Below are 22,901 nucleotides of genomic sequence, written 5' to 3' on the forward strand. Positions count from 1 at the left end.
GACGCTTCCCACACCCACTGGAGCTACGGAGGAAAGCTGTTCTGCAGATGCTGGCAGCCAGCACTGCGACCTCCGCCCACCTCGGTCCAAGGAGACAAGATTGCCGTGTGGCCCGTTGCTCCAGACCCCTTACACGTCCTCATACCAGCCCGGAGAAGAACTGGAACAGATTCTCACCCTTTGAAGCCCAGAAGTATGAGACTGAAGTTGTGTGGAAAATGTGAGAACTGCAGTAGAGAGAATGCTTCTTCCTCCTGCCCTGGGAGGAATCCACCCATCCTGATCATGGGGGTTGGAGGGTGGGAGATTGCGAAACTGAAGTGTGTGTGTGCATCCTACCCACTTACCCCCCAGAACAGTGCTAGGGAAGGAGGGTTGCAGGCGGAGGCTCCCAAACAACACATTCAAGAATAGCGAGAGGCAGCTGCCCTTTAATGGAAGTGGTACAGCAAACAGAGCAGTCAGTCAGGAGCCCTTAAGGCCTGACAGACAGCACAACATGGCAGATTTTTGCAGTTAACTGTAAATTCAGGAGATGGGCACAGGTGAAAAGCTGGGCATCCAGCCACTCAGTCCCAGTGAGCTCTCTGCCAACTCCCGGCCAGCATCCAGAACAGACTGGGTGGGGCATGGAGGGAGCCGAAGTCCAGAGCCAAGAGCCCACAGAACAGCATGGAAAGTGACTCAGGTGAGACTAGGGAGAGAAGAGAGAATACTGTCAGTAAGTGCTTTCACCCTGCACTAAGATGCTGCCTCCACCCTTATCCCTTTGTTCCAGCTCAGGCCTGAAGAGCCCCACTCAGAGCCCCACCCCGCTGCCCAGCCCACTGCCCCGCCCAGATTACACTGCTTCCTTGAGTCACAATCCAGTCTAGATCGCTCAGAGCTTAAAACCTAAAAGTAACTCCTTCCCCACTCAACTCAGTAATTTATTCAAACTAACCAATCATAAACCAGAACCTCAGAGGTCAAGTCCAACAATCAGAAAAGGGAGTAAGAGGATTCAAAATAGAAGGGACATGCCCAGACCTCAAATCCCCCAGTGACAGGAATAGGGCCAGAACATTCTTCCTGGAGGTAATAATTACGCATACAATTATAAAACTAGAGTACGTATTTCTAATCACCTACCTGACCCCATCATTATGAGCGCTCATGGGTACCTCAAATCAGTGGGTTCAAAACCAAAGGAAGCCAGTGAGTTTGGGCTCTTCCTTTCTAATACCATGTCTTTACCTTATCTAACTGCATGACCTAGGACCACTATATGCTGACCCATGCTGGGGACTGTGGGCCAATTCTGCCCGGCTTTAAAAGCAGTTTCTAAAGCTTCACCATTAAATACAACATTTGCTGTAGTTTTTTGGTAGGTATCAATGATCAGGTTGCAGAAATGTCTTTCTGTTCTTAGGCTGCTAAGAGGTTTTAAGTTTTGTTATTTAATTAAATGATTGTGTACCTACTGTTTTCTTTATAAGATTATATGTTCCACAGGGGCAGGGCGCATTTATTTTATTCATTACCACATCATGACTGGCATAGCAGATGTTCAAAAAGAAGTTATTGAACAAATGACAAATCCACTGATAACACTTTCCCATTTCAACTGACCCTTTCAGCGGCTCTCCCAATGCCGGTTCCCCATCAGAATCATCCAGACAGGGGCGCCTGGGTGGCTCAGTGGATTAAGCCACTGCCTTCGGCTCAGGTCATGATCTCAGGGTCCTGGGATCGAGCCCCGCATCGGGCTCTCTGCTCTGCAGGGAGCCTGCTTCCTCCTCTCTCTCTGCCTGCCTCTCTGCCTACTTGTGATCTCTCTCTCTGTCAAATAAATAAATAAAATCTTTAAAAAAAAAAAAAAAAAAAAGAATCATCCAGACAAACTTACTAAAATAAACCACACATGGTTGGGTCTCACTCCAGACCTAGGCAATCAGTAAGTGAGAGGTGATGCCAAGAATCCACATAAACAAGTACTGCAACATAGATTCAAGGTCAAAATCACAGGCCTACAGTCAAAACTTCTTGATGCGGGCATTCACGTCCTTGCCTTTCCCTTTCCCTTTCACTCTCCACACTTTTCCTACTCAGGGTCTGTCTCAAATGCTTCCCCACTCCTGTTCAAATACCGACTCATTCCCCCGGGGCCCAGACTAAACAATGTGTCCTCCACAAAACCTTCCTGGATAACAGAGTGTCTCACTGGAGCTTCCTAAGCCACTTCGGGAACAGGGCTCAGTGCACATCAGGTGAACGAATGAATGAAGAAGGGAGAATGAAGGATAATTCTGCCTGTTAAATAAGGGGTCTGTAACAGGGTGCATGCTCTACTATGGGGTTCCTATCCTCATACAGACTACTGTGATACTTGGGGGTGGCATGCTTTGAGAAGAATCCTCTGGGAAGGGTGAATACCCACACCTGCTGCTCTTCCAAAGGAAAATGATTCCAGAGCCTCACCCCCAGACTCTCCAGGGTTAGGGCCCAAGAACCCGCTTTTTCCTTAAACCCACACAAATCCACACGACTGTGATTTTGATGCAACCCCACCCCCAACAAGCCCCCTAGGAATCTCCTCAGTTCCTAAGAGCAGCTTCCCCTCCTTCCCTCCGTGGACCACTCTTTCTGTCTCAGATTCTGGGCTGCTGCCTGAGGACACAGACAAACAAGCAGCCAGACAACAAAACGACGTGGTGAGAAAATAAGATGGCCCCGAGGGAAGCTTTGTGAGCTGAGCCTTCAGAGATGGCGACGATATTCAGGCAATGCTTGCTGGCTGTGGCCCGGGACCCCTCAGCAGCGCTGCAGGTGTGCCCTCCCACACGAGGAGAACCAACCGGTACGAACACAGTGCGGCTCCTGTTCTTGGTGGCATCTCCTCCTACCCTCCAAAGGCAGAAGAGAGGCCCAGGTACCTGTCAATGAGGGAGTCCCGCATGCTGGTAGCGATGGTGCTCGGCTGGGCTTCGTTCAGCTTGAAGACGCTCTCCACCACGGACAGCTCTGTGCTGGTTGTGTCCAGGCCACAGAAGGCACACCAGTCGTTCACCACCATCCCAGCGGCAATCACCTCACTGCCTCGGTTCACAGTGCCCGCCTGCGAAGGGATGGCTCAGTGTGTCTCATGCCCCCCAAAGCCCAAGTCTTGCCACTCCCCACTGAGGACGTTCCCCAAACCCTGCTCCCTGCCCTGCAAACCCAACTCCGATCCTTTACACTGGGCAACGGAGCTGCCTCAGCAGGAGACAGAGATCAGAGAAAGGAACGCTTACCACAAGAGGGACCTGAAGAAGAGAGGACAGTTCATCCTGGTCTTCAATTGAAGTCTTGGGATGTACCAGGCCTCCCTGATTGCTGAAGACAGAGTAGCTTCCTACGAGCACCTGGTCAGCCACTGTCTGTCTGAAAACTTCCACCTTGAGCACATCAGCCAGGATTTCTTCTGTTTCCTGTTAGCCAAAGGCATGGTACTCAGCCCAGAACCTGCAGGTCAAGGAAACCCAGGGCCCTCCATGCCCAGAACCACCCCCAGCTAGGCTCTCTAAGCCCCTCATTCCTCTGCTACGTAGTTGCATATGGAAGCTTCACACAGAGAAAGGAGGGCATATGGCTTGGAGTAGAGTCAAGGCCCGCTCCAGAGCCCCTAGTATGTGTGAATGCCCTGAATAGACAGGCTGGTCTCCAAATCACTCTCTCTCTTCTAACCCACACTCAAAAGTTCGACTGTCAATCATCCCTCCTGGTATTGGCTGCAGGACGGGATGTGACCATCTCCCTGATTCTGAAGGATTAATACCCTCCTCAGCTTCTTTCTGGCACTGACCACACCACGGAAGGCCCCATTGGTGCCTAGCATGTCAGGCACCAATGAGTGCCAGACATGCTAGAGCCCAAGTATAAAAAGAACCCACAAAAGACACCCCTAAGTCCTGGCAAGACCAGTGACTAACCACTGACTAGGCTGGTCCTGTGACTCCCGGGCCAAATCAGGCTACCTTACCCTGTCCAGGTCTGGGTGAACCAAGGCCACGTAGTCATTGCAAGTGGTGACATTGCCCAGGGCTGAGAGCCGCTCCTCTACCCGCCGGATCTGCACTGAGTCTGGGAGGCAGTTGCGAATGTGCTGCAGTTCCTGGTCGGTGGTATTGTTGGGCACCAGGAGACCGTGTCTGTTCCCTAGAGAGACCCAAATTAAGAGGTGGGCCAAGAACGGACCACAAATCCACAAGATGCCTGCTACGCTCTGGGGGCTGAAGACATAATCTCGTCCAGTTAGCTTCCCCAGGAAAGCTTTAGGCCCAGCCCCCAGCCCACCAACCTATTGATCCATACAACACCCAGGGGGCCCAGGAGTCCCACTGGGCAGGCCAGAGATAGCCCAGGAATCTGTCCCAACACACCCCATCCACTTTGCTATCATCAACCAGGGGAGACCACGACTAGAAAGAGGAACTCTTGGTGTTAGTTGTGTATTTTGCTACTTAAAAACTGAGGTAACACTACACACTTACCAGAAAGCTAAAATTTTAAAAAGAATGTCAATACCAAGGGTTGGCAAAGATACATGGAACAATCAGTAGGAGTGTAAACTACTCGACCACTTCAGATAATTATCTGGCATCACCTGGTACATATATTCACATACCCTGTGACCCAAGCATTCCTCTCCTAGGTATTATATATCCAACAGAAACATGTCCATGTGTTCAGTGAAAGCCAGAGCAACACTATTCATAATAAAACCAACCAGAAACTACCAAATGCCTACTGTCAACACAATGGTTGAATATATTGTGTTATATACCTACACAAAATGTAGTCAGAATGAACTACAATTATACTGTAACAACCATAACTAAACCTCCACCTACTACAGCTAGAACACAACTCTGAACTTCTGAACTCTGAGTTACCACACATTATAAAAAAAAACACCAAGTATCAAGTCCAAAGTTCATGACTAGGGATGAGAGTGTTTGGCCTAATGAGAAAATACTCGGAGGCCAGGGTCATCAGGCTTACGAAAAAAAAAATAAAAGAACAAATTCCTATATGCCCCCAGTGAAAAGGACTAGCAAGAAGGGGTGATGGTAAAGAAATAAGGGGCGACAGTGAGACAGATCCAGCTCAAAGAAATGACCAATGGCCAGACTCCACAGTGATGGGAAGCAGGGGAGTAGGATGGGGATGCCACTCAGAGACATGGTAAAGAGGATTTACCATTTAAACGGGTAACTGGGGGCGCCTGGGTGGCTCAGTGGGTTATGCCGCTGCCTTCGGCTCAGGTCATGATCTCAGGGTCCTGGGATCGAGTCCCGCATCGGGCTCTCTGCTCGGCAGGGAGCCTGCTTCCCTCTCTCTCTCTCTCTCTGCCTAGTTGTGATCTCCCTCTGCCAAATAAATGAATACAATCTTTTAAACGGGTAACTGAACAGGATGACCCAGAATTTTAACTTGTAATTTTATAGTGGTAGAACTGGATCCTCATAAAGAAGAAGCAACATGCCCAGAGTCAGTGGCAAGGGAGAGATGACATTTCAATCTCTCTCACACTAGGTGTGGAACCTGGTGAGTCACTGGGGTTCTTTGGATCTTAGCTTCATCATTAGTCCGATTAGGCAATAATGCCTACCTGCCAGGGTCTTGGTGGAGGAGGAAAGAAATCAAGCGTAAGAGTGAAAGCACTTCGTGTTATTTGTGATCCTATGATCCCGAACCCTTCTCCACTGTCAGATCTGCTGACCCTTTAACTGGGTCCGGCCCAGGCCTGAGAGATTCTCTAGTCTCTGGAGAAAATGGCTGAAAGCCTGGAAAATCCAAGGGTCACTTGGGCTTCTCTCCAAGGCTACAATTAAAGCCTCTGGTCGGCTCCACTCCCTCGCTCCGCGTCTTCCACCAGGCTTACCCACACACATGCGCCCGATGATGCGGCAGCCGGCGATGGAAGCGTGCACCACGGGGATGGTATCGGCCAGCTCACCCTCGAACACACTGTAGGAACATGGACTCGGTGGTTACGGGGCTCAGGGGCGTGAGCCCTCACTCTGTCAGAGCCCCCGACTCCCAGAACCCTCCCCGCCATGCAGCCACCCCACTGCCCGCGGATCCGGGGCTCCCGCCGCACCTGTAGAAGTTCTCGGACCCTCCAATGGCCACTAGGCAGTAGGTGTTGGTGAGTTTGGCAAAGCAGCCGATCTCACAGTTGTTCTCGAAAGACGCTCGGACCGCCATGAGGCCTAAGGGCTGCGGGAGCGGGAGTTCAGGGCCCGCAGATCCTCTCCCGGCCCCTGGGTCCCGGTTTGCCGGCCTCGGCCCCTCAGACCCCGCTGCGACCACGCCCCGCCCGGCCCTTCAAATCTTGGGTCCCGCCCACTGGGCCCCTCTAGACTCTCTAGCCTCGAATCCTCCGGCTCCTACTACTAACGATGCGGGGATTCCGGACCTGTCCCTCCCGGTGTTCCTCTGTACCGGATCACAAATCCACCACTACCTCCGCACGCGGCAAAGGAGTCCGCTCGGCCTTAAGTAGGTTTCCGTTTCCGCCTCCGCCCAGGGAGACTTCCGGGAGCGCTCGGCGCGCCCAGCCACGCAGGCGGCCACCGTAGCTCCACCCCGTGGGAGGACTCCAGGGTTGCGATTGGTCCGGTCCGTACCCACCTAGCCCCGCCCCAAGCGTGCTCTCATTCATCTATCCATCTATCCATCCATCCATCCAATCACTCATTCGTTCGTTCATTCATTCATTCATTCATTCATTCAGGAGTTTTTTGGGAGATGCAATTGATCGAGACCTGTGGCTGCTTGGATGTGAGCCATAAGAGAGGAGGAGACAGGGATGTCTCCCAGAGACACAGTGAACTGATGACGGAGGTATTTACTGAAGTAAAGCCGAAGGAGGAAGAGCAGGTGTGAGGAAGATGACAGTCCGAGAGTGAGGTGCGAGACAGATGTCCAGTCCAGATCTGGAGCCCAGGGGAGAGTGAGGGACTGAGATTTGGGGCTGAAGTCACCCATGGAGGGTTCCAGGGGGGAGAAATCAGACCAGGACAAAGGCTGGAGAAGGAGGGGTGGCCAGAGAAGTAGAAGAAATCAGACTGAAGAAGATATTGGAGAGAGGGAAGGGTGAATGAAACCGGGTCTTAGGGAGGGTCCAGATGGGCAACGGTGTGGGTCCTAACTGGCTGCCACTGTGTGCCCCTTGCATGTGCTTGATCAGTCAGCAGCCACTTTCTGCCCCCGAGATAGAGGGTGGCAGTCAAGGGACCTGCTCTCATGGATGAGAGGAATTTGATCTACATTTTGTAGAATCCACAAAGCCCTAGGGCCTCTAAGAATGTCAAAATGAAGGTAGAGGGGGCCTGGAGCCCCTGTCCTCTCCCCCCCAACCCCCAGCCCTTCTGCAGCCATCCACTCTCCCTCAGGGAGCCCTCCATAACTGGACTGAACGGTGCCCTTTCCCAGCCCTCAACATGCAGTTCCATAACTCCGCCTTTCTCACAACACACCAGGCTGCTGCTGGGTCGTAGCATGTCTGCCTTTATTGATTTGTATCGTGTAAACTGTCCCAGACTGGTGGTGAGCTCAGGAAAAGGACGCACAACCTATCAGAACCTGTGTTTCTAGGGACACTCAGCACAATGTTGTGTGCCTGTGTGTGTGTGTGTGTGTGTGCGTGTGCGTGTGTGTCGGGAGTCTGAGTATCCATGCCCTCTACATTCTCCCCAGCTCATCTCAGACCCACTCCTCCAGTCCTCTCCCTGACTTCTCTTCAACCGCTTCCTTCTACCAGGAATTCCTCTTCTTTGCCATCTGTCCAATCCTCCCCATCCTTCAAGGCCTGGCTCAAAGTCTGCCTCCTTTGAAACTGCTCACCACTCCACCGTCACCACCACTCTCTGCCCTTCCTTCTCCACCATCCCATCACTGATTAGCCTTTAGTTAGATACATCTTTGTCTTGCCTGCCAACAAGCATTTATGCATTTAATCCTTGTCTCCCAGGGACTGAGTCTGATTTACTTGTCAGCCCCATGGTATGCTAGTCCAGGGCCAGGTACACAGCTTAGGTCAAAGAAGATACTGGTTGGTGTGTGCAAGCCTGTGTGTGTGTGTGTGTGTGTGTGTGTGTGTGTGTGTGTGTGTTTATATGCCCATTTAACATCTGTGGTTCCTGAGAGGTCTACAGGTGAACTGAATGTATATATTTTGTGTAGCCATTCATTTAGCCGTTTAACATTTATTGAATACCTATAACTAGAATTCTGGGTGTTTGGGTTTATCACATAAACCTTTGTGTACTTACTGTGTGTCTACAGGTGTGCAGTTTGTGGATGTGAACCCCGTCAGTGTATTGTATGGCATTTGGGGCATCTCTGTAATGTGCATATTTTGTGTGCAGGGGGCATGTGAACTGTTGATAATAGTGTGCCGTGTGCAAAAACACCATCTTAAGAGTCAGAGACATGGGGTTTGGGCCCTGGCTCTGCCATTGACTTGGATCTCATTCCAACTAAGTCATCAAACTCTCTGGGCCTCAGCTTCCACATTTATAAGATAGGAAAGATAATATCTATGACCTTAGACATGTATACCTTCTAGAGGTCTATCTTGTAGGATATTATGAGCATGAAGGATGGGAATTAACCAGTGTGAAGTCCCCAGCACAGTGGCAAATGGCAGGTACTGTGGGTTCCATTTCTGTGTGTGTGTGTGTGTATAAACAATCCCGAGCCCAGTGAGTATTTAACCTGGGCTTCTAGACACCCTCTGCTCCCCATGCAGCCCCTGCTGGAGCGCCCCAGAGTCTGGAACTTTGATAAATCTAGAGTCTAAGTAGATGGAGGAGGGACACGTCCCTGCTGGGAGCAGGACTAGGATTCAAAGCGGCTTCGAAGCAGCTTGAACTTGGACTTGTTGTACTTAGTGATGAGGTCCAGCTTGCTGTGGCCCAGGGTCAGCCGCTTCTCATCCCCAAACAGGCCATTGTTACTTCCATTGTGATGTCCACCTGTGGGGCCCCCAGGGAGGCCAGGCTCAGGTCCTTGCCTGGTACTCTGCAACTGATGATACTTGGTGATGAGGTCCAGCTTGCTGTGGCCTAGGGTCAACCGCTTCTCATCCCCAGAGCCCACTCCAGCCTTTCGAGCAGGGCTTGGTCTGGGGAGATCATTGGGCCCAGGTCCCTCGCCCCGGAATGGGCCAAACTTTGTGATGAGGTCCAGCTGGCTGTGGCCCAGGGTCCGTCGTCGCTCATCTTGACCCTGCTTGCAAGCCCTGGCTGAGGAGCTGGCTTCAGGGGGCACTCTGGAGCCCCCACCCTTGGGGTACTGTGCCAGGAGGTCCAGTTGGCTGTGGCTGTGGCTGTGGTTCGAGGACAGCCTCTTGTCCTCCGGGGTTCGGTTGCCAGGTCTAGGGGAACCTGACTCAGGGGTACCCCCAGCACCCTGGGTCTGGGGCAGGAGATCCAGCTGGTTGTATCTCTGGTTTGGGGACAACTTCCTATCCTCTGGGGCCTGCTCTCCAGGCCAGGGGGCGCTTGAGTTGGGGTTAACCCCAGAATCAGGGCCTCCGGCTTCTCTGGCTCTGGGGAAGGGGACAAGGAGATCCAACTGGCTATGGCTCTGACTCAGAGACACCTTCTTCTCCTCCACTGTCTCCAGGGCTGTGCCAGGTACCCAGCGACCTCGTTGGGGGCTACACTCCTGGCTTCCCAGAAGCCCATTCTCTGGGAGCCGGGACAGGGCTACAGCCCCCTGGGGGAAGGAGAGGAGGGGGCGTTGGCGAGCAAGCAGAGGTGACCCCACTGCTAAGGTCAAGGGACTGGCACCATTGTGGTTGAGGGCAGGAGAGGACTGGGACCATGGGGACACCCCCAGCTTGCCTAGATTGGACCTGTAGAGCCCTAGCAGGGAGCCGTGGTTTGAGTCTGACAGCTGGCGTTGCAGAGAGGGCTGGCCACTGGCCTCCCGGCGGGCAGGGCCCAGGGATGAGGACACCACACCCGTGTCACTGCAGCCAGCACCTCCCGGTGGAGCGAGGTAAGAGGAATGGCCCATCAGAGGTGAGCGTTTGATGCTGCTGAGGCTGGTGCTGGAGGGTGAGGAGGAAGTGGGGCTTGGCACGGCGGGCCCGAAGCCCAGGGCTACTGGGGGAGGACACAGTGCCCTAGGAGACATGGGATCCTCGCCACCACAGAAGCCCTCCACAGGCTGAGACTCGGCATACAGACAGCGGAACTCCCGGTCAAAGTCTTCCACGATGCGGCCTCTCAGCTGTAGCACCATGCTAGTGTGGGCCTGGCTGCAAAGCCAGGTGAAGCTGGGGGCAGAGGGTCAGGGTCAGAAGGCCAAGTGCAGGACCCTGGGGTTACGCAGGGGTCACAACCAGGGGAGCACATCAACACACCTCCACCACCTTGAGGACCCAGTTGACGCAGAGCTCTGACTTCAGAGCTGAGCTTAGAGGACTTGGGCCCACGGTTCCCCATCTCAGGGCCTCAACTTGCCCATCTGTAAAATAGACTGGGGGCGAGATTCCCTGAAGTCTCCAGTTCTGATGTGCCATAGCCATTTTCTCTGCCAAAGGCACTAAAGCAATCCTTCCACAGGATGAGCTCCTCCGGGGCCCAGCCTGGGGCTGTCTTGCTTCCCACACTATCTTCCTGCACCCAGTACAATGCCTGGCAGGGGGCAGCTGCTCAGTCCACGCTGGAGGCGATGGATGAGGGGAGGCCCACTCAAGCTGCCAGACCCCAGGCACCCTCACCAGCCAGTGGCACAGCCCCCGGCCCCTTTCTGCCCGTTCCACATGCTCACCTGTAGCTGCCCGCCACCACCTGCTCACAGTCGATGACGACGAACTTCTCCAGGGCCTGCCCCGTGAAGCGACGGCCTGCCTTACTGCAGTATGTATCCCCACACGTGCTGCGCACACGCATATTCTGGGCCAAGGACAGAGGGAGGCTGGGTGGTGACCTTGAGAGAACGGGGCTCAAGCCCTGTCTAAATCCCATGCAGTCTCTAACCTTAAACAGCTAAGGGAATGCGGTTGTCCACTCCCCTCGACCCCCAATGCTTCCTGACCACCCAACTGACCCTTCTGCCCTCCCCAACTCCCCACCCCACCCGTTGGTTACTGCCCCTGTCCCTCACTGACCGGCAGGTGCCCCCCATTGAGGTCCATCTTGTAGCACATCTCCAGGAAGTGCCTGAGGTGCTCCTGGGCCAGAAGCAGGTAGACGGGGACACCACGCCGGCTCGAGGCCTCCATGAGGTCACACAGAAGCTCCATGTCAGTGAACACATCCATCACCACGGCCACCACCTGGGGAGATGTAGGGGAAACTCAGCCCTGCCCGGAACATTGCCCAGTGCAGGGCTAGGAACTGGGGTCCAGGAAAAGAGAATTGGGCTTAATTAACATCGGGAGGCGGGAGCCTGGGAGAACGTCTGGACTGGAAGGGCTTATTAGCAACAACAACTCTCCTTAACTGAGACACACGGAGGGTCCCCTGTCTTGAATGCCCAGAATCTGTTTGAAAGTTTCTGAGTGTATATCTTTGAGGACAGAGTGTTTATTTGTCCTGAGCTTCTCAAAAATATCTGCAGAGAGACTGAGGCCCAGAGCAGGAAAGGAGTCAGAAGCATAACTGAGACCCCGATTCCCAATGCAACTCACACTCTCCCACTAGCTCCAGGGCTAGCTCTGTCGGCGGTTCCTTCCGCCAGACTTAGAGCTGCAAGCCAGTTGTTCGGGACCTCAAGCCCCTTGACAGACCTGCCTCAGTTTCCCTGTGAAGCTGCAGAGGTCTGGCATGGTTTCCCATAACCATGGACTCCCTCACTTCCACCCACACCAGGTGGAACCAAGTTTTCTGCTCAGTCGTGGGGCTGGGGCTTGTGGTCTCCTCCTACAATGGACTGCCTCAGAGAAGCCCTGAAAAAAACCCTTGCACCATCAAGCCCCCAATTACCCCTTCTTCCCATTGCGTACATGTGCTGCGAGAACGCCTCTCCTCGTCCAGGCTGAGGCAAGAGGTGCAAGGCCAAGAGCCCCAGTTCTGGAGCCAGACAGAACGGGGTTCGAATCTGCACTCTGCTACTTGCTAGTGTTGCGGACTTGGGTGAGTTGCTTTACCTCTGTGGGCCTCAATCTCCTCATCTGTTAAATGGGGACAATGAGAGCTCTATGTCATAGTTCTGGGGGTTAGATGTGAAAATACTCCGCGCACAACAAGCACTCAACAAATGTTCCCTGCCTCCTGCCTACTTAACAAACAAGTACATTGGCCCACAGGAAAAGGAAACACTTCCCAAGGTCACTCTGACAGTCAGTGGCACCCCAGAGTGGAAGCATGGCTCCTGGCCCAAAGGGTGGGGGCAGGGGGTCTGGATGGGGTTAAGGAGGCAAAGTGCTGGAGGATCCCTCCTTGTCACAGGCCTGGCCAGGGGTCAGGGGAAGAAGGTCAGGTAGGGAAGATCAAAGGGACAGGAGTGACAACAGCAGTCACCTCACTAATAACCCATTCCCACTGCTAATCAAGCCTGGCCCTCCCCTGCCTGGGGCACAGGTAGGTTTGCCAGGGAGGCTCTGGAGGTAACCGTGAGATTCCCAACATGCTGGCTCCTGATCTCTGCAGCTGGAACCCTCCAGGCTGCTCCCCAGACAAAGACATGGAGTCTAACTCACCTCAAATCCTTCTTGGGGTCATCTGATCCATGCCCCCGCCTCCTGAGTCAGAGATCAGGGCTCGGGAATGAGGCTATGTTTGTGGCTGGAGCCTTCCTAGGTACCGACCACCAGTACCAGCTCTTCTCCTTCTCTTTCTCCTGAGCCCCTAATCCCCAACCTCGAGCCCAGAAGCCTCCATTCCTCTTCCCTTTGGGTGCAAAACAGAAAGCCCAGCTCTCCAATGCCATGCTGTGGTCCAGGCACCAGCGCCCCTTCCCTGCTCCCAGCCCAGCTGGAGATGCAGTGGGTGAAGGGTGAGGTGTGGCTGGTGATAGGTCGCAGAAGGCAGCGGCCTCCCCGTGAACTATTTCACCAATTGACTGGACTTCCCTGAACAAGTTCCAGCCCCTCGCTGGCTTCAGTTTCCTGCTCTGAAAGTCAAGGTGGTGACTCAAATGTTCACAAGGTTGGAGTTCTTAGTTTGGGATCATAAACCTTGTTGAGACTCTGATAAAGGCCAAGGACCCTCTCCCAAGAAAGATGCAGAGGATCTCTCCCTGTAGTGTGCACAGTCGTGCATGCATTTCCAGAGTGTTCGTGGACGAATGATCTTGAGTGCCAAGCAGTTACCAAGGTAAATAAAACACATGCCCACCCTCCAGAGCAGAGGTTCTAGTCCAGTGCTGTCCCTAGGCTACTGGGCCTTGGGGTTGGTCTCTTTACCTCCCTGGGCCTCAGTTTCCACATCTGTGAAATTAATGCCAGAAGAGATAAGGCCCTTACCGTGCGGGCCTGGCTGAAGAGAAAACGCAGAAGGTCCTTGATGTTCTTGGCCTTGTCCCGCTGAAAGTGGACCACAGCCTGGGTGGGGCTGAAGCCTGTGGCCTGTGGAACCTCAGGCCAGCCCAAGTCCAGGTCTGGGGGGTCAATGTCGGAGGCCATGGGGAAGTAAGTGCCCGAGGTGACTTCAGAGAGCAGGCTGAGGCGGTCAGGCCCCGAGGCTTCCGGTCCCTGGGCCTCGCTGAGCTCAGGGCCCCCATGCACATGGCTGGTCATGTAGTCCATGTCCAGAGTGCTCAGGAAGGGCAGCTCCCGCTCCTCAGAGATGACCCGCAGGTAGGCAGCTTCGCCCCGCTCCAGAAGGGCATCAGCTGCCAGCCGGGCCGCCTCACTGTGCTGGAGCACCAGCGGTGAGGCCTCCCGCCACCACGGCCGCTTTAGCTCCTCCACCCGGCCCCGCAGGGCTCCCGCCATGCCCTGGGCTCCCAAGTCCCCAGGCCCAAGGCTTCCGAACATGCCTGCCCACCGGCTGCCCTCACCCTCCTGCAGTTTCCATGGCCTGCACCCCCGGGGCTGGCTGCAGCAGGAGAAACACACTAACAGAAGCACTGCCTGCCTGCCCGCCCGCCCTCTATGTGCCAAGGCCCCCAACCTGTTGCTACTCTAAGTCAGAGCCACGCTCCACCCCATTGCCCCTGGCCTCGAGAACTTGTCAGGTCAGCCTCACCTGTCTGCCTGCTGTTGAGACTCGCCCGCCCAGGGAAATGGCGGGGCCAGGCCCTTAGCACACACTCCTACCCACCCCCACCCCGGCCCCACCCTGGCATCATCGGCTCCATCCCCACCAGGCTCCTAGCAAGTTTCCTCCAAACCCTCACCTTCCAGAGCCCCCGGGAAGGTTGGCTTATGATCCAGAGAGACCCAGACATTCTCGGGGACACGCGTGCACGCACACACACATCATACACACCAGAGTGGACAAATGACTCAAGACATGGAGACAAAGGCGTGAACACACAGGAGACAGACTGACCCACGGACAGCTGACACACGGACATGGAGGATAGGCTGACATACGCAGACCGCACATATTGATCAAACTCATGTAAGCAAACCCGAACGCTAATTCAGAGACTAGCCATAACCCCAACCCACGGTGTATGCTTGGTATCCCAAGCCTTGATATGCCTGCACACAGGCCCTAAATAAGAATCAAACAGAGTGTCACACTGAACTGTCAACATCAACACCTGTCTGTCCCGCATCTGGGCCTCTCTGCTCCCATCACGGCTCTGCCGCTCTATACCTCCATTACTGCGACACAGTTCCCGCCCGACCCCCACCCTGGCTCTGAGCCCACCCTCCAAGGGCCTAGAGCAGGGGCTTTCAACCCAGCCCCCAGGAATAGCGGGGAAATGTCAAAATGCAGATCCCCAAGCTCCAGCCATCTGAGATTCAAATCCAGAAAGTCTGAGTAAGTTTCTGGAGCCCGCTTTTTATATTTATACGTACCCCGTAACACCTGGGGCAGTGCTCCCAGGCCTACACCTGAGAAACACTGTTCCAGATGGCTAAGTTTCTGACACCTTCCACTCCAGCAATGCTCCTGGCCTACTGTGGGCCACACCGCAGCCTTCCTCCCCAACTCAGGGGCCGAGTATTAAATGTTAGTAAGAGGGGAGCCTGGGTGGCTCAGTGGGTTAAAGCCTCTGCCTTTGGCTCAGGTCATGATCCCAGGGTCCTGGGATTGAGCCCTCTGCTCAGCAGGGAGCCTGCTTCCCCTCCTTGCCTCTCTCTGCCTGCTTGTGATCTCTCTCTGTCAAATAAATAAATAAAAATCTTTAAAAAAAAATAAAATATTAGTAAGAAAGGTTTCAGAGGATGGGGGCAACTTCAAGGTCAGGAGGCAAACTTCTGTTCTCTGCCCCCAAAAAAGACCAGAGTCCTCAGTAGCCTAAGAGGCTTTGCTCTGGAGAAGAGGGGTCAGTAGATGGCAGTTAGTTAAGGAGGCAGGCCAGGCAGATGCACAGGCCAGGCACAACGGTGCACAGTGTCAGCTCGAGGTATCCCCCTTCTGAGGAGGAATGAGCTCTGATGAGAACAGCCTGGAGAGCGGAAGACCAAACACCATGTCTCACAACCTTGTATAATACCGATTGCCCTTGCTTTATCTGGCCTGTGATCATGTTCAGACCAGACGCAGGTCCTTATGTCCACCGAGCGTCACATAGGGCCCCTCACGTTCATGGCAGGGGGCAGAGAGATTTAGGGGTTCCTGTGTCGAGCTGAGCCCTGGGACCAAAGATGAATGGGGCTGGAGCTTTGTCTTTGAGGAACCGTAGAAGGGAGGAGCCCAGGGGTCAGTGTAAGGCCAGGAGGTGAAATGCTGGGCCATTCCATCACATTCCAGGGGCAGGGGCAGAAACTGGAGCACCAGGGGCTCTAAGGAGGCCCCTCCCTAAGGGAGGGGAGGCTGCGTGAAGGGTGGGCGGTTGAGTAAGCAAAGCCAGACCGTAGGAGGGTAATGAGCTGGGGGATATCCAAGGAGGCAGGCCTTCATTAGGGCCTTATCTCCAGATTTGTTGAGGGGGAGAACCCGGGCCTTATCTGGGTTGGAGAAGCGCTTCTGGGAGGGGAGGCAGCGCGTTCCTATGTTTATCCCTCGGTGTTTACACATCTATCTGATGAGACATATTTTGGGCTTTTTAAAAATTATTTTTAATTGTGGCAAAATACAACATAAAGTTTACCATCTTAGCCATTTTTAAGCATACAGTTCAGTAGCACTCGGTACATTCATAGTTACCCAATCATCACCACCATCCATCACCAGAACTTTTTCATCTTCCCCAGTCAAAACTCTGTACCCTTAATTAAACACCAACTCCCCATTCCCTCCTCTCCCCCAGCCTCTGGCAACCACCACTCTACTTTCTGACTCTATAGATACGACCACGCTAAGCATCTCATCTAAGTGGAATTTGTGTGTGTGTGTGTGTGTGACAGGCATATTTCACTTAGCATAATGTCTTCCAGGTTCATCCATGTTGGAGCTAAAGTCAGAATTTCCTTCCTCTTTAAGGCTGAATAATATCCCATTGTGTGTAGAGACCACACTATGTATCCATTCATCCACTGGGGGATGCTTGGGTTGTTTCCACCTTTTGATTATTGTGAATAATGCTGCTTAAATGTGGGTGTACAAATTTGGCTCTAGATTTTTGTTTATTTCCTTCCATGGCCACATTTGTATTCTATTCTCTCCCTCTCTCTTGGCTGCCTGGGTGGCTCAGTGGGTTAAGCGGCTGCCTTTGACTCAGGTCATGATCCCAGGGTCCTGGGATTGAGTCCTGCATCGAGCTCCCCTCTCAGCAGAGAGCCTGCTTTTCCCTCTCCCTCTGCCTGCTGCTCTACCTACTTGTGCTCTCTCTCAAATAAAATCTTTTTAAAAAATTCTCTCTTTTTTAAGATCTTTTATTTTAAGATCTTATTTATTTGAGAGAGAGCACGAGTCGGAGGAAGGGACACAGAAAAAGGGACAAGCAGACTCCCCATTGAGCAGGGAGTCTAATGTGGGATATGGGGGCTTGATCCCAGGACCCCGAGATCACGACCTGAGCTGAAGGCAGACGCTTAACCAACTGAGCCACCCGGGTACCCCCTAATCTTTTTTTTATTTTTTTAAGTAAGCTCTACGCCCAGTGTGGGACTTGAACTCACAACCCGGAGATCAGGAGTTACATGCTCTACAGACTGAGCCAGCCAGGCACCCCTAAGATTCTATTTTGGTAAGGAAAGAAAGAAAGAGAGAGAGAGGGGAAGGAAGGAAACAAACACTGAATATTGGTAATTTCATATGGCCCAACTCAACGTATCCACACATGCCCATGCATAACCGTACCTGTGCATGTCTGGAAACGTATGTACTATCTCTGAGGTTTGCATGTCTGCTTGGCTGTTTTTAAGTAGTCGTATGTCAGTGTGTGTTTCCCTGTGCACGCGTCAGTGTCTGTGCAGTTGTGTGCATGTCTGGGTGCAGAGCTATCTGTGTGCATGAGTGTCTGGGCAGCAGCGGAGGTCTTGGACCCTCACGCTGGAACCTGGTACAGGGAGCTCAACGGAGAAAGGCAGGGATGAGCAGACTGAAGTGACAAGGGCCCCAAGGTATCCCTGACATCCTGATCCTGAAAGCGTGCAAATCAAATCAAACTCCCCAGGTGGCAAGACTGGCCACCCTTCCTACAGGCTGACCAGGTAAAGGGCCATGGGAGGGGAGATGGCTGTATCCTGGCCTCCGGGCTGGGCCTCAGGCGGAGACCCAACGCGACAGGAGCACACAGATAGCAAAGCCCAGCCCCTGGCTGCAGTGTGCTGGCACGGGCCCCTTAATAACTGTTATTAAAAGGACGAAAAATACTGTCACGTCCAGGAGATGTGTCAGGCGCCTGCCTGGCATCATTCTGCCATCCTGGGGGCCATTTAGCCCTGTCTGTTGTCTTTTTTTTTTTTTTTTTTAAAGATTTTACTTACTTATTTGAGAGAGACACACAGCGAAAGAGGGGGAACACAAGAGGGAGAGGGAGGAGGAGAAGCAGGTTTCCCATGGAGCCAGAAGCCTGATGCGGGGCTCGATCCCAGGACTCTGGGATCATGACCTGAGCCAAAGGCAGACGCTTAATGACTGAACCACCCAGACACCCTGTCTGTTGTCTCCTATAAGCCAAGAGGCGCCTGGACAGGTGATTGTCACACTGGGGATGGTAGGAGCAGAGGATGGGCTGTAGATGGTCAGTTGCAGGCCGCTCCAATGCCAACACTGCCATGTACATTTCATGTGGCACTTCTGGGTCACTGGAGACAACATTCCCGGGTCGAGCTGCCAGGGATAGGAGAGCCATGGTGCACCCAAACCCCTTGAATCAAGGTGAAGTGACGTGGGAGTTAGAGACCCAGGAACATGAGGTGACGGTCCCCAAGCTAGATAGCAAAGGATGAGAAAGACTGGAAGTTGTGCAAAATGACAAGCAGGGCATTCCCAGGAGGAGGACTAGAAGGGCGAGGGCACAGCTGTGAAGGAAGATGGGGGCTGTGGGAAAGGCCATCTGGAGCCACACTCTGCAGAGGGCCCAGCTAAGTTGCTGGCTCTCATTGTACAGACCATGGTGCAAGGCTGGCAAGATTCCTAGAGCTGTGTTTTAGGATTATTTACCAAGCAGCCCCCAGGGGGAGAGTGGCCCGAAGCACTAGACTCCCAGAAACAACCCAGATGGGTGTGGTCCTCTGTTCTCGAGCACCGCACAGGCCTTCAGGAGCCCCCACGCCCACCCCCGGCTCTGGCACATAATGGGTACCTTGAACAATCAACTCTTGAGTCACCTTGGCTTAATCTGTAAAAGGGGACCAAATCACCTCTTTCGCCAGGTTTTGGAATAAATGGACTCTTCTATGGCAAGTACCTGAGAGGAGGAGTAATTCAGTACATGCTAGATTCTAGAGCTTTCTCAGGCCATGAAGGGGTGGGGGCTTGGTAGAGGCCTGAAGACACATGAAGCAGCAACCAGAGGCACTCCCCTCGTCGGTTGCTGCCCTTTCTAGACCAAAGGCCAGCTCTGAATGTGAACATGGCCCTCTGGCTGTGTCAGTGGAGTGTGGCTCTGAGATTTGGTCTCTTTTTTTTTTTTTTTAAAGATTTTTATTTTATTTATTTGACAGAGATCACAAGTAGGCAGAGAGGCAGGCAGAGAGAGAGGAGGAAGCAGGCTCCCTGCCAAGCAGAGAGCCCGATGCGGAGCTCGATCCCAGGACCCTGGGATCATGACCTGAGTGAAAGGCAGAGGCTTTAACCCACTGAGCCACCCAGGCGCCCTGAGATTTGGTCTCTTATTCTGGCTCAAGAGGAGGCAAGGTCCTCTCCTCACTCTCCTCCATACACAGATGAGCATTCTGGCAGGCAGATCATGGGAATCAGGATTTGGGCATTCTATCTTGGGCAGGTAGCTATGTCTGGGTTCTAACCTGCAAACATTGTGATGATGGCGTCTTCCTTCCCGCAACCCCCCTCTAGCCAGCCATTCATTCACCTACCCCATCCGATGGGGGGAGACTTGTCCCCACTAGTATTTCCATACAGGGAGGGAATTCCCACTCTACTTTCCTGGACAGGGAGGTGTGAGAGGACTGCCCCGCTCTTTTCTCTTCACTCAGCCTTCCAGTCCAAGGGAGGAGGCTTGTCTGGTGGCTTGCAAGGTGACTGAATCTTTTTGCCCCCACACCCCTCTCTTTCTTTCTTTTTTTGTTCTATTGTAGGCAAAGATAGCATATTCTTCATTGATCTACATGGTAAACTTCCAGAGGAAGTTCTGTCCCTGTAATGAGGAGGGAGAGGTCTGATCTTTTGGGGTGTGTGGAGGCGAGCATGGTTAGTTTTAGGAGGTTTTTTTTTTGTTTGTTTTAAGATTTAGGGGTGCCTGGGTAGCTCAGTCTGTTAAGGGTCTGCCTTCGGCTCAGGTCATGATCCCAGGGTTCTGGAATTGAGTCCCACGTCGGGCTCACTGCTCATGGGAGAGCCTGCTTCTCCCTCTCCCTCTTCCTGCCGCTCTACCTGCTTGCGCTCTGTCAGATAAATAAAATCTTTTTCTTAAAAAATAAAGATTTATTCATTTTAGACAGAGCGCATGTGCACAAGAGCCAGGGGAAGGGCGGAGGGAGAGGAAGGGGGAGAGAAGCAGACTCCTGGCTGAGCATAGAGCCTGACGCTGGGGCTCAATTCCACAAACCCGAGGTCATGACCTAAGCTGAAATCAAGAGCTGGACAATCAGCCAACTGAGCCACCCAGGCACCCCAAGTTTTAGAAGGTTATTAACAACCAGATTTGGCCAGAGAGTAAAAACTACGTTCTTTAATCAGCTTTGTCAGAAATATTGGTAAAAAAACAGTTTTCATGTCTGTCTGTCTCTTATGTCTTATTTCTCAGTTCATTTTGAACTTGGGAGGAGACAGTATCTAATGATCTCTTAAGCCCCCAACACTACTGGTCCAGCTTCCTGACACTACCCATCCTATCCCAACTCCTCCTCTTCCTCTGTCCATCCAGTTCATCCAACATGTATTTAATGCCTCTTTTAGGCCAGCACTGTGATCCCAAAGATGAGTAAGACTTGGTCTCTGCCCTGGAGGAACTCACAGTTTAGTGGGGAAGGAAGACTCATAAATAATTATAAGCCACAGGTTAAGCCAATGTATAAACCAAGTGCTTTGAGGTTTAGAGCTCATGACCCATTCTAGAACCTTAGAGGAACCATGTCTCTACATCCCCATCCCCAACGAGGGTACAGCCCTGTGGCGGGCTTTTTCTCAGATGGTGAGTGGGAGGTGAAGGAGCCATTTCTGTCAACAGGGAGAGATAAATTTAGGGAAGAAACAAGCCAGCACAGGCCTGTGGCTCTGGTTCTCAACTGTGAAATCTTGAGTGAGCCTCTCAGGACCACTGCCTCCCTTGTGTGATGTTAAGAAGGCTGGGCAGGAGGTCTCCAAGTCTCTTCTAGCATTCATATATTCCAGCACCATTTTCCCCCCATCACTTTTTGATATTACAGGTCAGTACTTGAAGACTCCCTTCCTGGGAATTCTCCAGTCAGGATCTCTAGGACCTTCTCTCCCCTCAGTAGTGAGTAGGCTCACCAGCATGGCTCAAGGAAAGTCTTCTGGAAGCCACAGATGATTTGTGATGGGTGGTTAACACAGGGGCTGGGGTGAATGGGCAGAGGATCATGGCCAGGGGCTTGGCTTACCCCTCCCTAAGCCCAAACCCAGTGGAGCATAGTGGGCATAGTGGGATGCTGTGGGATGGCTATAAGAGGGCAGAACCAGAATAAGTACGGGAGGACTGCTCCCAAGGGAAGAGTTCAAACATTTTGGGACTGTCTTGTTCTCTGCCCACAGACCTGCCAGCTCCCTCCACCCCGCCTTCCTTTCCCCTTCACCCCAATGGCCAATAATTCTAGGTTCCCTGGGGATCGAGACCAGCATGGACTGGTCTTCCCCGCCCACCCCACCCCACCCCACCCCCCGCCGCCCCACCCCAGCCCTCACCTCAGAAATCCCTTGTCCCCATCTGGCTCCAATCTCTGGTCATAGGAAAAAGTTCCCTCCTCCCCTCCAAAGCCAGGCCCTTGTTCTCAAGGCCAGGATCCCACTTCCAAAGGGATCTAATGATTCCTAACATTTACGGGGTTCTCCTACTCCACTGAGTGCTTTACATTTGGTCAGGCTCCTCCTCACCCCCATGCACATCTTCAGCCTTCTTCCATGCTGCAAAAAAAGGGTAGTTCTCTACCCAAAAAAAGGGTAGTTCTCCTAACTCCTGCCCAATTGTTCTCCATTTCTTTTCAGCTAGGCACCTACCGAGATACCACAGCCGCTGCCATACCCTGCCTTCTTAACCCTTTGCAATCTCTGTATTCTCTCAAAAAATCTTGTTCCTGTAATATTCTAAAGCCCGAGCCTCAGTCACTTACTCCCTGGCCCCGACTCAGCAGCATGCAGCATTAGGAACGTCCTCCTTCTGGAAGCTTCCTCTCCCTTGACTTCTTTCTACTCCAGCCTCTACTTCCTCTGCTGGTTCCTGCTCTTCCTACTTCTCCCCACCCACCCTACCCCCGTCCCCACACCACCCACCCTGGGATGCTTCCTCCCACATCCACCCTAGTCCCTGGCCAGCCCTCTACATGTCACCTCTGGGAGCTCATCCATTTTCATGACTTCAAGTGCCCCTTCTACATGAAAGACAAAGCCAAAGTCCTTAGCCCCTCCACCCTAATCATCCCCTGACGTCCAGCTCCTCTCTTGCCCTCCCTGGGGCACCTTCCACCAGACTGGCTCCCATACAAATACGACCAAAAGCAATGGAGTAGGGCTCAAGACAGGAGACTGGTCAGCTTTGCTACAGGGTCACCTTGTACCAGTTTGCGGCTTCTTCTCAGTGGACCTGTTCCCCTATTGCATGATGGGGACAATAATCCCCGCCCTGTCTATCCCATAGCATAATGTGGCACTTGGAAAAAAACACAGTACAGGACATTCTTTTTTTTTTTTAGCTTCCGTCTTCTGCCTGACATTGCCATCTCCTGGTTCCCAGGAGAGCTCCAGATAGCTTTCTTCAGGCTGCATGTGCCGAGAGGTATCAAAGTCCCCAGGATTTCTCTGCAATGTCTCTGGGGTTTGAGCTTCCCTCTGAATTCCTACAATCACCCTCCAGTCCCTTAGGCCTAGATGGCTGGTTCCTGGCTGAGCCGACCTACCTTGCGCACGGCTGTACGTCTTCACCCCCAGCAGGTCTCTGTCCTTACCCAGAATGCCTGCCGGCTCTGCAACCTTTTCTGCCCTTAACAAACCACTCAGCTGGTCCACTTGAGTCTGAAGAAGCTTCCTATTCTGTGCCTTCCCCCAGGCAGC

General features: G+C 53.0%; 2 protein-coding genes across 5 annotated transcripts; both read right to left on the bottom strand.

Moving 5' to 3' along the window:
* Positions 1–411: 411 nt before the first annotated feature.
* Positions 412–6,603, bottom strand: EIF6 (eukaryotic translation initiation factor 6). 4 transcript variants are annotated; one of them, XM_045981818.1, is made up of 7 exons: positions 6,491–6,603; positions 6,125–6,243; positions 5,906–5,991; positions 4,001–4,176; positions 3,273–3,449; positions 2,916–3,097; positions 412–694 (listed from the first exon to the last, which is right to left on the bottom strand). In XM_045981818.1, exons 2-7 carry the CDS (start codon positions 6,229–6,231, stop codon positions 685–687), a joined length of 738 nt encoding a protein of 245 aa, XP_045837774.1. In that variant the 5' UTR covers positions 6,232–6,243; positions 6,491–6,603; the 3' UTR covers positions 412–684. The 4 variants fall into 4 exon arrangements, with proteins under 4 accessions (XP_045837774.1, XP_045837772.1, XP_045837776.1 ...); XM_045981816.1 differs by having other exon boundaries at positions 6,443–6,545; XM_045981820.1 differs by having other exon boundaries at positions 6,488–6,530.
* A 2,265-nt stretch (positions 6,604–8,868) lies between these two features.
* FAM83C (family with sequence similarity 83 member C) lies at positions 8,869–13,963 on the bottom strand. Its single transcript, XM_045981780.1, has 4 exons — positions 13,451–13,963; positions 11,153–11,320; positions 10,813–10,937; positions 8,869–10,315 (listed from the first exon to the last, which is right to left on the bottom strand). Exons 1-4 carry the CDS (start codon positions 13,961–13,963, stop codon positions 8,869–8,871), a joined length of 2,253 nt encoding a protein of 750 aa, XP_045837736.1.
* Between the last annotated feature and the right edge of the window lie 8,938 nt (positions 13,964–22,901).

The sequence above is a fragment of the Meles meles genome, chromosome 16, assembly GCF_922984935.1.
Source record: "Meles meles chromosome 16, mMelMel3.1 paternal haplotype, whole genome shotgun sequence".
Taxonomy (NCBI): domain Eukaryota; kingdom Metazoa; phylum Chordata; class Mammalia; order Carnivora; family Mustelidae; genus Meles; species Meles meles.

Coding starts and splice junctions, on each gene's coding strand:
- EIF6 (XM_045981818.1), bottom strand. CDS start 6,231: ATGGCGGTCCGAGCGTCTTTCGAGAACAACTGTGAGATCGGCTGCTTT. Junction 5,992..6,124: donor GGGTCCGAGAACTTCTACAG/GTGCGGCGGGAG, acceptor ATGTTCCTACAG/TGTGTTCGAGGGTGAGCTGG. Junction 4,177..5,905: donor CATCGGGCGCATGTGTGTGG/GTAAGCCTGGTG, acceptor GGGTCTCTCTAG/GGAACAGACACGGTCTCCTG.
- FAM83C (XM_045981780.1), bottom strand. CDS start 13,963: ATGTTCGGAAGCCTTGGGCCTGGGGACTTGGGAGCCCAGGGCATGGCG. Junction 10,938..11,152: donor TCAATGGGGGGCACCTGCCG/GTCAGTGAGGGA, acceptor TCCTTGGCCCAG/AATATGCGTGTGCGCAGCAC. Junction 10,316..10,812: donor GTGGTGGCGGGCAGCTACAG/GTGAGCATGTGG, acceptor CTCTGCCCCCAG/CTTCACCTGGCTTTGCAGCC.